The following is a 17336-nucleotide window of genomic DNA, read 5'->3' as shown; positions in this document are numbered from 1 at the left end:
CTTTGTAAATCGAGCCCATGGAATGAGAGCTATGGGGAAAATTGCTTCCTTCATTAAAGTGAACCTCAAAGGACAACAATCGCGAAAAATTTAGGAATTTAAAATCTGAGAGAACCAACAGGTTTTGGGCCAGTCTGTCTCCTCATATCTGGGTTTTCTTTGTTTTCAACAGCATTTCGCGAACAGGAAACCCTGAGAATCCCCCGTGAGGAGATGGACTATTTTAACTGCCTACGTTTTTCACGATAGTGGTCCTTTAACTGATTGATAAAAAAAAAGTTTCACTTACCTGGGGCAGACGCCCTGTGCCCGCGTCATCACTCACCGATAATCTGGTACCCCAACGTGGATCAGTTTCATTTTCGACGACTGGCCAACTTTTTTTTTATTTTATCAAATCAGTTAAGGTTCACTTTTAGGTAAAAACAACCTGGTGGCTGAAGTTGTTAACACGTGTACAGCTGATAAGGTTTGAAGGACATTTTAATATAATTCATATTGAATGCCCAGTTGAATGGCATTTGATGGAGTTCTGCTTTCACTCTTCTTTATCGCTCTCTCTTCACTTGCACTTCTACTCTTCTAGACACTATTTCATTTTGTACAGATAAGTCCGAATGTAAAAAAAGAAACCTACTGTAGTCTTCTCCTTCCAGCCCAATAGGTCCAGCTTCAGGAGTCACTCCATTCTTCAGACAGTTATGAATATAAGTTGCCTTCCATCTGGCATATTTCCTATGCTGGACATTCTATAAGAAAATAAAATATTAATGAGTACTTTAAAAAAAACAACAACAAAAAAAACCCTTCATTCATATTATATAAAAATATGCTATTTTATAATTGAACTAGCAGACCCAAGCCCGTTTAAAAACGGGCGCTAGGGTCTGTGTTTTTTGCCGCCACCCACCGAAGCATGTACTGCGCACACGCACCAGACACGCGCAACCGGCGCACCCCCGGCCACCCGCTCACACGCCCGCCTGGCTCCGTCCCTGTCCTCCTGTCCGTGTGAGGCTGGGTCCGTGCTGCGCACATGCGCAGTAGCAGAAAACACGGACCCAGCTACACAGAGACAACTGTCACTGCTGTACGCAGGGACAGTTGCCTATTATTATATAGGATGCCATCAAAATAATTGTTCCATATTTCAATAAAAACACACTATTTTATAATGTAAGGCCATCAAAATTATTGTTTCATTTCACACTGTAATCAGCCAAGGATTCACAGATATTAAATATACAGGTTTGTTCATATGAGTAAAAAAACATCTGTCACCTTAGTACATGTATGTATGTACAGTGTGCAGCCTAACCCGTTTCACAATTTCCTTAGTGGCTGCTTCTTCAGAGGCATACATTTGTGGTTCTATATTCAGGATGATGGAAATAAATTAATAGTGTCATAGAAGACAATAACATATCCTTCCAGATGCTCAAGATATCCACTTCCAAAGAGTATTCATTTAAAGGGACTCCGAGCAGTGCAGAAACTATGGAAAGATGCACATCATTTTAAAGCTCTTTCTCCTCTTTCCAATGATATATAAACCACCACCCTACGTCTTTTAGTTTTCGCTATTTTTGCGATTGAAATTGCCGCGGCCGCGATTTCGATCGCGAAAATAGAGAAAACTAAAAGGTGTAGGGCAACGATTTAGGTGTCGTCAGAAAGAGGAGAAAGAGAGCTTTAAAATGATATCCATCAAGCCATAGTTATATTGTATTACACAGGACGACACTTTCCCCAGTGTCAGCAGCTCCATTCTGCTGAATGCAGCTGCTGACTTTGACAAAAAGTCGCCCTGTGTAATACAGTATAACTATGGAAAGATGGATATCATTTTAAAGCTCTCTTTCTCCCCTTTCTGACGACACCTAAATCGTTGCCCTGCGCCTTTTCGTTTTCTCTATTTTCGCGAACGAAATCGCGGCCGCGGCAATTTCAATCGCGAAAATAGCGAAAACTAAAAGGCGTAGGGTGGCGGTTTATATATCATTGGAAAGAGGAGAAAGAGCTTTAAAATGATGTGCATCTTTCCATAGTTTCTGCACTGCTCGGAGTCCCTTTAAGTCATCAAAGACAAGAGTAGGCTGCCCATTTGTGCAGTATATTTTTTATTTGGGCAGTATTTATATCTATTTACTGATTTATTGTACTATATTTCAGGGGTGGACACCCTTTCTTGCTAAAATTATAATTGCCTCTAATAAAGGATTAACAGAACCACTAGTAGATTGTTTCCTTGCAACCATAGCAGTAGTAGTCCTTTAACTGGAATTTTCAGAAGCTTCATCTCCCTGCTACTGTATTTGGATGACTGCTTTTCTCATAAGACTTTATGGTAAATCATGATATATTTCAAATATGCAGAGCACATTTTTGATTTATAACAGGAGAATTTTCATCTATAGTCATATAGTGGTGAAAAATGTTGCAATGTTTGCAAAGATGTCACCATATTTACCAGTCACCACAGCATTGACATTAAAGTGGATCCGAAATGAACTTTTACTCATTGCATAATTGTGTTCCTTTCCTATTGTTTATAGAGCATTCCTAGAGCCAAATACTTTTTTGTTTTAATACTCTAATTCCCTATAAACTAAACAAGCCACGCCCACAGGTTTTCAGAGAGCCAAAGCACTTTTAGACAGTAGCAAGGGCTCATGTGAGCTCAGTCTGGGCAGGAGGAGGGGGGGGGGGGGGGGGGTATTACTAGCCAGAGATTTCAAAGGCAGAGGGGAGAATTAGGTTTTCTTTGCTCAAGATGCAGATAAGCCTGCCTCTGTGTAATGTTTACAAACAACATGGCTGCTGTCATTATATCACAGGAAGAAATAACCATATTCTATTAAAGCTGTTTGCAGCTGGATTTGGTGGCTTCACTGTGCACAATAATTCCCTTTAACCAATTAGCGACAACCTCCCCCCCCCCCCCCCCCCCCCCGGGAGGATGAACGATCACCGCTATAGCAAACTGCGGTGATCCTTCATCTCTCCCTCTCAGTGCAGAGATCTTTTTAAAAAAAAAGCATGTCCAACAATCCTGGCTCACCTTTCCTTTATCCAGCGAGGATCCTGCAGCGGCAGCCTCTGTATTCAGCTTCACAGCCACCTCCGTACTGCCCCGTACATGAGACCCGGCTTGATGACGTCATCAAGCCGGGACTCGTGTACGGGGCAGTGCTGAGGTAGCTGTGAAGCTGAATACAGAGGCTGCCGCTGCAGGATCATCGCTGGATAAGGGAAAGGAGAGCCAGGATCGCTGCACATGCATTATTTTAAAGTTCTCTACACGGAGAGGGAGGCTGCCTAATAGGGGAGGGGCCTCTAATGACAATCCTGGGGGGGAGGATTCCTAATTATGGGGGCACATCTGGCTATCCATACTCCAGGGGGACCAGCAAAATTAGCTCTCTCCACTTTAAATTGTAAGATGAGCTAACACCAGGGGCACATCTGGCTAGCTATGCTTTGGGGGAGGGGGCTAACAGCAGGGTCACATCTGGCTATCTATACATGGGCGGGGGCTGACCTAATACGAGGGGCACATCTGGCTATAAACTGGGGGGGGGGCTAATTCCAGGGGCGTATCTGGCCATCTATACTGGGAGAGCCTAATACCAGGGGACACATCTGAGTATACTAGGAGGGCTAATATTCGGGGACACATCTGGTTTTACTGGGCGGTTGATATTGGGGACACTTCTGGCCATCTACCCGGGTGGGGGGGGGGGGGGGACCGCTAATGCTGGTGGCATGCTTTTTATATACTGTAGCACTTTATATTTTTTAACTAGAATTGGTAAAAATGAGAAATAATGCATTTTTCTTTTCCCCCCCCTCTTTTTCCCATTAAAATGCATAGAAAACTAAATTTTTCATGGGACAAAATATCCCCCAATGAAAGTCTAATTTGTCCTAAAAAACTGGATATCAAGATCATTTAGGTGTCAAGAGTGAGGATGAAGTTATGGCTGATTAAATAGGGACATAGCTAAAACGTCAAAACCGCTCGGGTCCATAAGGGGAAAACAAGGTCTGGATGCAAAGTGGTTAAAAACTACACAAAAGAAGCACAAGAGAATTTGAAAGCAAGTTTTCTGATCTCCTTGCTGTGTACACATCTGTCTGAACTTTGTATAGACCTTATTTTGTAATTGGAAGTCAAAAAGGAAACTTAACTGGGGCAACACCATGGTTGTACGTGTTTAAAGAAAAAAGCATGCAAAGACATTCAATGTTATAGGGAAAGAAAAACAGTCACTGCTCAAGCTGAAAACTGAAAAAAAAATTTAACAATTATTTCTTTGCTTAAGTTAACATGAGATTAAAATAATGGCTTTGCACTTGCTAACACTGTTTAATGCAATATTACTGTGTATAATTAATATTAACCATTTATCCCAAATCAACAGTACTGAGCCAGATCTGTAGTTCCTACTTCCAGTATGGATGAAAATACAGTGGGTTGCAAAAGTATTCGGCCCCCTTGAAGTTTTCCACATTTTGTCATATTACTGCCACAAACATGAATACATTTTATTGGAATTCCACATGAAAGACCAACACAAAGTGGTGTACACGTGAGAAGTGGAACGAAAATCATACATGATTCCAAACATTTTTTACAAATAAATAACTGCAAAGTGGTGTGTGCATAATTATTCGGCCCCCTTTGATCTGAGTGCAGTCAGTTGCCTATAGACATTGCCTGATGAGTGCTAATGACTAAATAGAGTGCACCTGTGTGTAATCTAATGTCAGTACAAATACAGCTGCTCTGTGAGGGCCTCAGAGGTTGTCTAAGAGAATATTGGGAGCAACAACACCGTGAAGTCCAAAGAACACACAAGACAGGTCAGGGATCAAGTTATTGAGAAATTTAAAGCAGGCTTAGGCTACAAAAAGATTTCCAAAGCCTTGAACATCCCACGGAGCACTGTTCAAGCGATCATTCAGAAATGGAAGGAGTATGGCACAACTGTAAACCTACCAAGACAAGGCCATCCACCTAAACTCACAGGCCGAACAAGGAGAGCGCTGATCAGAAATGCAGTCAAGAGGCCCGTGGTGACTCTGAATGAGCTGCAGAGATCTACAGCTCAGGTGGGAGACTCTGTCCATAGGACAACTATTAGTCATGCACTGTACAAAGTTGGCCTTTATGGAAGAGGGGCAAGAAGAAAGGCATTGTTAACAGAAAGCATAAGAAGTCCCGTTTGCAGTTTGCCATAAGCCATGTGGAAGAAGGTGCTCTGGTCAGATAAGAACACAAAGGAACTTTTTGGCCAAAATGCAAAACGCTATGTGTGGCGGAAAACTAACAATGCACATCACTCTGAACACACCATCCCCAGTGTCAAATATGGTGGTGGCAGCATCATGCTCGGGGGGTGCATCTCTTCAGCTGGGACAGGGAAGCTGGTCAGAGTTGATGGGAATATGGATGGAGCCAAATACAGGGCAAACTTGGAAGAAAATCTCTTGGAGACTGCAAAAGACTTGAGACTGGGGCGGAGGTTCACCTTCCAGCAGGACAATGACCGTAAACATAAAGCCAGGGCAACAATGGAATGGTTTAAAACAAAACATATCTATGTGTTAGAATGGCCCAGTCAAAGTCCAGATCTAAATCCAATCAAGAATCTGTGGCAAGATCTGAAAACTGCTGTTCACAAACGCTGTCCATCTAATCTGACTGAGCTGGAGCTGTTTTGCAAAGAATGGGCAAGGATTTCAGTCTCTATATGTGCAAAGCTGGACATACCCTAAAAGACTGGCAGCTGTAATTGCAGCAAAAGGTGGTTCTACAAAGTATTGACTCAGGGGGCCGAATAATTACGCACACCCCACTTTGCAGTTATTGATATGTAAAAAATGTTTGGAATCATGTACGGTTTTCGTTCCACTTCTCCCGTGTACATCACTTCGTATTGGTCTTTCACATGGAATTCCAATAAAATTCATGCATGTTTGTGGCAGTAATGTGACAAAATGTGAAAAACTTCAAGGGGGCCCGAATACTTTTGCAACCCACTGTATAACCTGGAAAGCAGTGTATAATGAAATCACATTAACAGCTTGCCCTCTGTGCAAGAGACAGTGAGGAAAGTAACAAAGCTAGCAGGCATGGGTTTTGAACTGATTTTTGAATTTATGCCTGACAGTAACTCTTTAAAGATTAACTGTTGGGAATACAATCAAAAATCAATTATTTTTATCTGCTAAACAAGTAATACGAAAAAAACACATATATCCAGGCACATCGCCTCTAGTTAGGACATTAAATAAGTTATTAAGGAAAGGGAGGTGCTGAAGGGGGTGTGGCCAGAAAACAGCAAAAATCTATTAACCCTTCGCACTCTCGCATGCAAATGTTCAAACAAATGCATTCACAGATTCACTCATCCAGGCACCACTGTTATCCCTACAGCTAAGTTAAAAGTCGGGGTCTTAGTTCACAGAAGAATGCATTGGTAAGATGCGCTATCTGTCCCAGGAGAGGACGTCAGGATGTGTGCTCCTAATCCCTAGATAGGTTTGATGCAATGAATATTTGCATGTCTGCACTATGCATGTTACAGGGCCAGAGTTAGGACACCTATGTTTACCTGGGGAAAAATAGATTTTTGCTTAACAAGTAATAAGGATGCTAACCAGGCAATCTAAAAGTTACAAATCACTTTTATTTTTCTTCTCCATAAAAACAGAATTCCCCAGTTTCCCTGGCTCTTATTTGGTACATATATGGGACAAAGGAAGTTGCAGGGCATCCTGGTTTTTTTTCTTCTTCTTTACTTTTCCCTCAGACTTAAAGAGAAACTCCGACCAAGAATTGAACTTTATGCCAATCAGTAGCTGATACCCCCGTTTACATGAGAAATCTATTACTTTTCACAAACAGACCATCAGAGGGCGCTGTACGGTTGATATTGTGGTGAAACCCCTCCCACAGAGAAATTCTGAGTACGTACTCTTGCCAGATTCTTGTCTGTGAACCCTGTTGCATTGTGGGAAATAGCTGTTTACAACTGTTTCCAACTACCAAAACAGCAAGTAGCAGCTACATCACTTGCCAGCAGTAAAAATGTCACCATGTGATAAATGTCAGAATATAAATCAGGGATTTAAAATATTTTACAATGGGCAAACACTGACTAAATCATTTATACATAATTATTGTAAAAATGAAGCACTTTTTTTTAATTACATTATTTTCACTGGAGTTCCTCTTTAACTAATGCAGCCTGATTGGCTGAAGCCTCTTTCCCTCCTGTTTTCCCCTCCCACACCTCTGTTGCTCTCCTATTGGCCAATATTTCTTAATGCACTTTCTATTGCAGAGCTGGGTGGGAGTGTCTGCAGACTGGGACAGAGTGAGCAATGATACACAGACAGAGTAAGGGAGGAAATTATGTCAGGATTGGCTTAAAGATCGACACAGACAAAATGGAAAAACCTGAGAAGAATTTTCTCTTTTTTACAATGGAAAAATCACTAAAATCAAAATGTGGACAGTGCAATACATATGTTATGTAAGAGCAAGTATTTATCTGCTTATATATGTGTTTTTTTCTGAGACAGTATGGCTGATAGCTGCACTTTAAATGAGCAGGGAAGAGGTGGGGTTTATTAGAAAAAAAGACAAACATTTATATCGCGCTTTTCTCCTGGCAGACTCAAAGCGCAAGAGCTGCAGGCACAAGGATGCTTTCTATAGGCAGTAGCAGTGTTGGGGAGTCTTGCCCAAGGTCTCCTACTGAATAGGTGCTGGCTTCCTGAACAGGAAGAGCTGAGATTCGACACCTGGTCTCCTGTGTCAGAGGCGAAGCCCTTAATCATTACACTATGAAGATGAAGCCACCACTACTATTAATAAGGTGTATATCAGTACAAACACATGTTCCTGTGTTTTTAGGTACAAAATGATAAGAAGTAATGTGCCAAACATATAAGCCAAATAACATAAGATGTTTATTTTTCATGCCTTAAGTCCTGGGAGGTTTGAGCATTGTTCCATTTTTAGCAATATATAGATTTGCCTCGTGACAATTATGTTTTACTGTATAATTCTTAAGGACATTACATTTTTTCCACTTGCGTTTGTTCAAGGGTATTTTTATGATCATTTGTACTTTTTTTTTTTTTTTTAAACACTCTTATTACGCCTCTCTCTGTAATGACTTACAATCGTATCAATAAATCTTTTGTTTAAAAAATTAAAAAAACAAAACTAGGATAGCAAGCTTCTCAAACTTGTTAAAATAAGCAAATGCTTATTAGTCATAGGTTTCTGACTTGGCAGAATCTGATCAACACCACGTTCTTGTTCACCAGCTTAATAGCGGAGGATTTCTGTGTAAATTCCTAGTTTTTAATGCACACCATAAACCAGATCTCATTAAGTCAAGCTTAGTTCAGTAAAGGGTGGCTTACGTTTAATGTGTGTGCATTACATGGGAATTAAGTATGTTTGTAGAAAGTTCTCATTTATCCAGGTCAAAAGTATATCCACATGAGAATACGGTAAAAGAATCCCCCCAGTTGACACTGCCTTGTTTTCTTAGCGTAATAAGTGTTTAGTATATAACATTTTTTTTCTTCCCTTCAAAATGAAATAGTTTTCCTTCAGGGAGGCAACCAGCCAGTTTGATTATTGTATAGTTTATGTACTCTAATATATATTGTCTTTGAGTGCATCTGTATTAGCATGTGTCCTCACATGATCCTTGTATCCGGAAGCTGCTGACAGCTGCTGTCAGGACCGTTCTCTTTCTATTCCAAGTTCTGCTGCAGACTTTGCCTTCCAGGTTGGGCTTTAAACATTACAAAGCTTACTTTTATGTGTGATGTTCAAAAACAAAGAATGAATCTTATGGATTTAGATCACTGGTTTGCCAATTACAATTGTGGTGAAGGATTGCTGTATTTTTTCATGTATTAGTTATAATCACCAAATATTTATTTCTGCGGTTTGGCCATTTTAGGATTAAAACTACCGTATATACTCGGATACAAGTCGACCTCGTGTATAAGTTGACCCCAATATTTGACCCTCCTAAGCTGGACTTTTTTTTATTTACTCAAGTTTAAGTCTACCCAGGAAAATTAAAGACTGCACTTGGGCACCAGGATGTCTCAGTGTGGTCACTGTGACCCCTCTGTGTGGCCCGAGTCCACCAGGCTGTGTGGCCCCTCTAGCTTTGTGGCCCCAGTGTCCCCTTGGCTGTGTGGCCCCTCTAGCTATGTGGCCTATGTCCCCCTGGCTGTGTGGCCCCTCTGGCCCCTAGCTGTGTGTCCCCTGTTTTACAGGAGCTGCAGCAGCCAGCATCTGTCTCCCCTTCCCCAAAGTGCTACAGCACACAGCTTGTTGAAATGCCCCCCACCCTCCCACCACCAAGGAAAGCCCCCCCCCCCCTCTCACTCACTCCCTCCCCAGCAGCTTTCCACAAAGCCCCCCTCCCTCCCATCACCACACAAAGGATGGCTGCTTCGCCCTCTCGCTCAGCTCTCTGTGTCATTTAATGCAGCATCAGCGCTGAAGCAGAAACTCACTTATTACATAGCGCGGCATCCTCTCTTGTCCCTCTGCTTGTTTTGGTCTGTTAGTTTACAATACCACAGCTACAGCTCCGATGTCATGTGACGTATGTGTCATGTGACATCGGAGCTGTAGCTGTGGTATTGTAAACAGACCAGTGTGAGCAGAGGGACTAGAGAGGATGCCGTGCTGTGTAATCAGTGAGTTTCCGCTTCAGCGCTGACCATTTGATGATGCAGAGGGGGGAGAGAGAGGGAGAAGGCTATCCTTTGCGTGGTGATGGGAGGGGGGAGCTTTCTGGAAAGCTGCCTGCATTAGGACTGGGTAAGGGGAGAGAAAGAGGCTCCCCTACAATTCTCGGCTATAAGTTGTGAAATTTAGGACTACTCAAGTATAAGGAGACCCCTCCACTTTTTTTACTTTGAGTCAGTCCTAAATTTCTCGACTTATAGGCGAGTATATACGGTAAATAAATGCTTTGAGATTTGCTGTTTACTATTGCACATTGCAAAAACTGATGTCATAATAAACCATCCTGTTACAGTATTGTGTATATTGGTCTCAAGTCATATATTTCGTTTTATATACATCCATATGTCTTAGATATTGATTCGGCCATTTAGCGGTCATGGCCTATAAAGTGATTGTAGTTCACATGCCCTCACTGAATAGGAATAGGTCGATACATTTTAGTATATGGATAATGGGGGGGGGGGGGGGTGTTAACGCCTAGCACTTCAGAATTGCTAATCCATTGTTAATGCAATAATATTGATATCTGGCTCCGACATTTTTCTTCTGCTTATTTGAAAAGGTGCAGACATGGCACAGTATGAAAGAGCCACCTTGTATTCTGCATTTTTTCCTCTACCTATCTGCTGGATATTGCTATATTAACTGTCTTAAAATATATTAGCAATTCTGAACCTCCTGGAACCCACATTCTTTTTCTTCCTGCTTTTACATACAGAGGCACAGGCCTGAATGGACATTGTGTGTTTGTGATTAGCTCCCAACCCCAAAAACCCTTTCCTGTACACATTTTAGGATCCAGTCTAAATAGAAAAATAATAAGTACAATAAATGGTTAAAGGATACCTGGCTCGATGCAAAGCTACCTGAGGTAAGCTCAGGTGTATATTTATGCTGTTTCCACATACAGCATGTGTGTTGCCCATTTTCCTCCTAGTAATCACTCCTTACAAAAATTACACTTTTGGCTAAAGTAAAATTTTCAGACCCGAAGAGGCAGGCCTGTAGCAATGTCTCTTCCCATCACCTTCACTCTTATTAAAGAGAAAAAAAGCTAAATAATACTCATTCCACAAAGATGAGTGTATGAACAAACAACAAATGAAGCCAAAAACACAACTGAAAGCCATCTAAAGCCTGGTACATACTTCAAATTGTGATTTGCCATTTACAGGCCAACTTCACCACATCCATGTACTATGAGGGTTTACCTACGCAATCTGCTCATAGTATTTAATATCTGTTAACCCTCATACTACATGGAGGTGGTGAAATTGGTCAGTAATTGGCCATTCATAATTGAAAATGTGAACCAGACTTAACTCCTGGTACGTAAACAGCCCCTCTGAGCTCTCCAAAACACTATTCATAAAGGTCCTGATTAAACGCCTTGCCTTCTAGGAAAGCAGTGTGTCAGTAATTAGAAATGCATTCGGACCATTATACATTATTTTTACACAAGTTAGAAGGCAGCTGTAGCCCCCTGCACTATAACAGTGACTACTAAAAAACAATCTCCCTTAAAAACACTTATTTATAGCATGCAGACAGCATGGCGATCAAACAGGTTCTTTGCATTTTGGCTTAGTTTTTTGGGGTCGGGGGTAGTGCTGCCATTAATTCCTATAGGTTGGGATGTGTCGGAATATCTAACATTGCCTGGCAGCCCAAGTCCAGGTGAGGGGGAAGTGGAGCACTTTCAACCATACTGTCTGTGCAACATAGACAGTATGCAAGACATATGGCAAGATTGCGTATGCAAAGGTACTGGTTATTCGCTTGTATTGTGGGTGGTTGGTTGTATTGTGTTTGGGGAAAAATAGAATAACATCAGTGAAAAGGGGCACAGAGGTTTCCATGATAATCATTGTACCCTTGTGATTGGTCAAATTCGTGGTCAATGGAAAAGGGCTTTAAATGTTAACAGATAAAGGTATACTTTTTCTCCCATTTCTCACTAAAGGACAAACTCAAAATCATTTGAATATAGTGAAGATTAAAGACATTATTTCTGGATATAACTAACTTGTTTGGCCCTGAAAGTGTTAAATAAAAATAAGAAAACCAGATATGTGGCAGACAAAAAGATTACTATATAATCAAAGTATCCCAGAGCTTATGAAATGCGTATCAATTATTCCTGAAGCCATTTAATTGTTTTCCAATTTCCAATACAAAAAAATGTACCATTGCCATTTGCAAATTTCTCAAATGTTCCCTTTTTTTATTATGAAAAACAAAACAACCAACATTATATATTAACCACTTCACCACTGAGGGGTTTTACCCCCTGAGCACCAGAGCAATTTTCACCTTTCAGCGCTCCTTCCATTCATTTGTCTATAACTTTATCATTACTTATCGCAATGAAATGAACTAGATCTTGTTTTTTCCGCCACCAATTAGGCTTTCTTTAGGTGGGACATTATGCCAAGAAATATTTTATTCTAAATGTGTTTTAATGGGAAAATAGGAAAAATGTGGGAAAAAAATTATTTTTCAGTTTTCGGCCATTATAGTTTTTAAATAATGCATGCTACTGTAATTAAAACCCATGAAATGTATTTGCCCTTTTGTCCCGGTTATAAAACCGTTTAAATTATGTCCCTATCACAATGTTTGGCGCCAATATTTTATTTAGAAATAAAGGTGCATTTTTTTCAGTTTTGCGTCCATCCCTAATTACAAGCCCATAGTTTATAAAGTAACAGTGTTATACCCTCTTGACATAAATATTTAAAAAGTTCAGTCCCTAAGGTAACTATTTATGTATTTTTTTAATTGTAAATTTTTGAATTTTTTTTTAATTACAAAAAAAAAATAAAAAATGGGGAGTGTGGGAGGTAAGGAGTTAATTTTTTGTGTAACACTAATTTATGTCTATGTAAAAAATGCTTAGGGTGTAGTTTTACTATTTGGCCACAAGATGGCAACAGTAACTTTTTGTGTATTGCGACCTGCGAGCATCCTTCCGGACGCTCACAGGAAGTAGTAGGAGGCTGTGAGTGTTTGTTTTTTCTCACAATGATCGCGCTGCCCATCGGAGAGCAGCGGATCATTGTGGGGCTTAGATCAACGAATGGAATGGATTTTCACGTTCATTGATCTCCGGGCGAGCGGGCGACGGCGTGTTTACTAGCGGCGGGCGGCGTGTTTACGAGCGGGAGCGCGGGCAGCGGCGGGAGTGAGGAAAGTACGGATTTCTCCGTCCCTGGGGGTTAAAGGATGGAAAAAGGAACGGAGAAATTCGTACAGGCGGGGGTAAAGTGGTTAATAGATAAGTGAGAATGGTTTCAATTGCAGCATGTGTTTAGGGATGCGCAGCCTTCCCCCCCCACCTGTTTTAACTTTGTAACTATCAGGTTAGCTGCTCCCAGCCCCTCCTCCTGAGTTTCCTGTTTGCATGATAAGTAGTAGCAGATTTGCATATGATTTGCATCTGAATTGAATGCGAAGTGTGCAGAAAATCTATTTAGGTGCTGCACACTAAGCTGGTGGTCATTTCAGATGCAGCCTTAGTGGTAAGCGCTGGCGTTCTCCTCGCTGTTCAACAAAGTGGGAATGGTTTGTTTATAATCGCTAATGAGGAAGTCCCTCAGAATATTACAGTATGGCTGATTTAGACCAGCAAATTACAAATGTGAAATGAAGAAAAATTGTGTCATGACTTTAAAGGGGCACTATGGCGAAAAATTGTAAAATGTAATATACGTGCAAACATATACAAATAAGAAGTACATTTATTCCAGAGTAAAATGAGACATAAATTACTTTCCGCCTATGTTGCTGTCACCTACAGTAGGTAGTAGAAATCTGACAGAAGTGTCAGGTTTTGGACAAGTTCATCTCTTCATAGGGGATTCTCAGGGATTTATTTATTTTCAAAAGCACTTGTGACAAGTGAACGGCAGTTGCTCTTTCCAACTGCCAAAAAAATGTGTAGCGAGCAGGGAGGCTGGCCAGCATCATTGTTTAAATCCTTTTTAGGAAATATCTTCATAAAGAATAAAAGCCTTGCTGGGCTAGCTGAAAGATGGGCTAGCCCAAAACCTGTCACTTCTGTCAGATTTCTACTACCTACTGTAAGTGACAGCAACATAGGAGAAAGGTAATTTATAGCTCATTTTACTCTGGAAACCCCGTACTTCTTATTTGTTTATGTTTGCACATATTTAAAATTTTTCACCATAGTGCCCCTTTAAAGAAAACCTGAACTGACAATTAAAAGTCAAAATAAGCATACACAAGTCATACTTACCTCCTGTGTAGTCTACTCCTCAATCTCTTTTTCCTCTCCTGCGTCCTGCTTGTCCTCTGTGATCAAGGGAATTTTCCGTCCTCCATTTTGAAAATGGCCATTACACCATAACAGCTTTCTGGTCAGCACACAGTTAAACTGTAACATCGCCCACTTGAGCCATAGGGAAACATGGACACATCAGTTCTCCTCTCAGCTGTAACTGACAGCAACTGATATATAACTGAGAGCAACTGATATATTTCAGTTCTGACAAAATATTGTCAGAACTGGAAGGGATCATCGTCAGAAGAAAATGGTGAGCTTCTGAGAGGAACTGATAGCAAGGTAACTATGTAATGTTCATTTGAAGTCACCTCGAGTGTTTATTTTAAATAATTTTACTCAGTACAGGTTCTCTTTAAGCATCGGTACTGGTCAATAATATCCTGAAGCCTAGCTGCCATTTAGCAGAATGGTATTATGTAGCTTTTTCATAATGGCATTGTAACAATCTTACCTTCCAGCGGCGGGTCCCGCGGCATCTCCGGCGGCGAGACTCCGGCAGCTCCGGCGTCATCTGATGGCATCCCTCCAGCGGTGGCACACGTGTGCAGATCCTCCAGTCAGACGCGCGTGGTGCAGAGCAGCCTTTATAGGCTAAGGAGGCGTGTCTGACGGAGGGGCTGTCATCCTGGGGGCGGAATCTTGCTCTGACTTGTGGGTATTTTAGGCCAAGTGAGACAGTTGCTCACTGGCCTTGATACTAATCAGTTCGCTCGTTCTTGGCCCTTAGCTAGTGAGAATCTTGAGAGCTACATTTCATATATTGCGCATCAGCACAATATATATGTACTCTAGTCAATCAGTGTATATATTGTAGTATTATAATTCTATTATTGTATGTTATTGTATACCGACCTTTGCCTGCCTTTTGACTACGAATCTGCCTAGCTCCTCTGTACTACTGCCATCTGACTACTGTGTACTACTCGGCCTGCCCCTTACTTCGCTTCTGTTTGATCCTTCTAATACGACTGACATCTGACTTATGTGTATGACTCGGCCTGATATTTGACTACGATTTTGCCTAGCCCTTCTGTACCATTGCCGTCTGCTGCTCACGTGAATGACCCAGGCCTGTCTTTGACTACGCTATTCTCACTAGAACTGTGTTTTGCACTTGTTATGCTAGCCCTGTTCACGTATCAGCGTGATAGGCATGTTATCTTTGCTCTCTGATATTAGTCGAGCTCCACTCCACTCTTTTTATCTAAAGACCTTTTTTTGTGGTTTGATGGTTTACCTGCTCTTTCCTTCAGTTCTTCAGTCACATTCAAGTTTCTGGTGTCACTTAGGCAGAAAGAAAAAACACTGCATTCCAGCATAAAAACCTTAGCTCAACTGTAAAATATGGTGGTGGGAGTGTCCTAATTTGGGCAGGTTTCCTGCATCTAGGCCTGGAGAGTTTGTGCTTATTGATAGAACAATGAATGCTTAACTACACCAAAGAATTCTAAAGGAAAATGTCAAGACATCTGCCCATGAACTGAGTCTCAAGAGATAGTTGGTCATGCAGCAAGACCATGTTCTTAAACACACAATTCCTTCTAACAAAAAGTGGTTATAGAAGAATAAAATTAATGTTCTGGAATTTCTAAATTAAAGTCCGGACTCAAATCCAACTGAAATGTTACAAAAAGACTTAACGTGGACTGTTCACAGCAACATGCAAGAGCTGAAGTTGTCCTGGAAGGATAACTTTGGGTTGATGTGCAGGACTGATCAACAGTAATCAAACATTAAGTTGTCATTACTGCTGCACAATGTCACACCAGTGCTGAAACCATAATTAAATTTACTTTTCCCACAGGCAGGTACAACACTGAATCATTTATTTCAATAAATGCTTGACCAAATATAATCATTTTTATTTAACTTGTTTAATTAGGTTTTCTTCATCCATTTTTAGGACTTGTTTTAAAATCAGGTGATGTTTTAGGTCACATACACATCATTTTAAAGGGTTCACAAACGTTCAAGCACCACTGTACTACTGTATGACTCCTACACATCTCCAGGTTATTTAACAGTGAAAGAGATCTTAAAAATGAATTCATCACAGACATATAAATAGAAATGTAGATTAAGTTTCAAAAGACTTCATGGAAAATGTCTTTCTTACTACCCATGAGAACAAATGTACTGGAACTAATTGGGAAATCATAGTCAAGGAATTTCTAAACTTACGCATGTTCAGAACAATGTAAGAACGCTTTCCAAACAAAAGTTTTGCATTTAGCATGATTAAAGTTAGCAGGCTTCCAACACAGAGTGGGGTGGTTATGTTAGTGGATTTTTTTTAAACTAAAAAGATCTAAAGGCTTCTGATCCTGGAATTTGGAAATTACATTGCAGGATCACATTAAGCCAGCCATGAAACGGTCTTAATTCTAATGCTACTTGTAAAAGAGTAAATAAATCATAGTAGTCTTTCTGGTTATAACAGTGAAACCACCTGCAATAAAGCTGCTTTTATTTAAAGTCTAACTGTCAGGCATAAAATAAAAAATAAAGGGGGAAAGTTGACTGAAACATTTTGGTACCGTATTAAGATTCCAGCACATGTAAACTTCACAAAATAAATCGAAATAGTGTCTGCTAAAAGTTTTTACCTGGAGGTTTTAATATTCACTGTATAGTAAAGGGGATCAATAAGTCCATATATTCTGTTATTCTAAAGTATTTAAATACATAACTAAAGTCCGCTAATATATAACTTTGTACAAATGGATACATTAAAAGTCAACATCTTTGAAAGAAAGGCTCTCATTTTCCCAAAGACAAACAAAGAACAGCAGGAAATGAAATAACACTTCTATTCCTACAGCTATGGTGCTTTCTTGAAAAAGTGTTCATGCAAAACATTGAAAAGTTTGTTTAGAATAATGCTGAAATGTTTTTTAACCATTTATTACCCTATCATTGAGAACTTGTCAGTGTGGTTTCATATTTTCTATAAGGAACGTCTCTCATAGGAAAAGCGGTACATCTTCAAAAAGTTAACTACTGCTATTATAAGATTAGATGAATGTACTTTCTCTTTAAGCAATGACTATTTTTACGGAACCAGACTGAGATCCTTGTTTTTAAAGTTGGTTTATACAAATAGAGCTAGGCAAATCAATTTCACCCTTCATGCTTTTCTTTACAAGCATTGTAGACATAGAAAAAGTTAATGTAAGGGTTAAAACCACACATTACTTCTTAAGATGTTCCTTGCCCTATTTCCCTCAC

General features: G+C 40.4%; 1 protein-coding gene across 2 annotated transcripts in view; it reads right to left on the bottom strand.

The window, feature by feature from the left end:
- The window catches only part of VTA1 (vesicle trafficking 1), a 329615-nt gene that overhangs the window by 111779 nt on the left and 200500 nt on the right, over positions 1-17336 (bottom strand). For both annotated transcript variants that reach the window (XM_068232038.1, XM_068232037.1), the window contains exon 5: positions 638-749. In XM_068232038.1, the coding sequence (XP_068088139.1) occupies positions 638-749 (112 nt within the window). The remainder of the gene's footprint in view (positions 1-637; positions 750-17336) is intronic.

This window comes from Hyperolius riggenbachi, chromosome 4 (genome assembly GCF_040937935.1).
Source record: "Hyperolius riggenbachi isolate aHypRig1 chromosome 4, aHypRig1.pri, whole genome shotgun sequence".
In the NCBI taxonomy this organism is placed as follows: domain Eukaryota; kingdom Metazoa; phylum Chordata; class Amphibia; order Anura; family Hyperoliidae; genus Hyperolius; species Hyperolius riggenbachi.
Note: the sequence above shows the minus strand (reverse complement) of the source record. Positions and strands in the feature narration are given on the sequence as shown.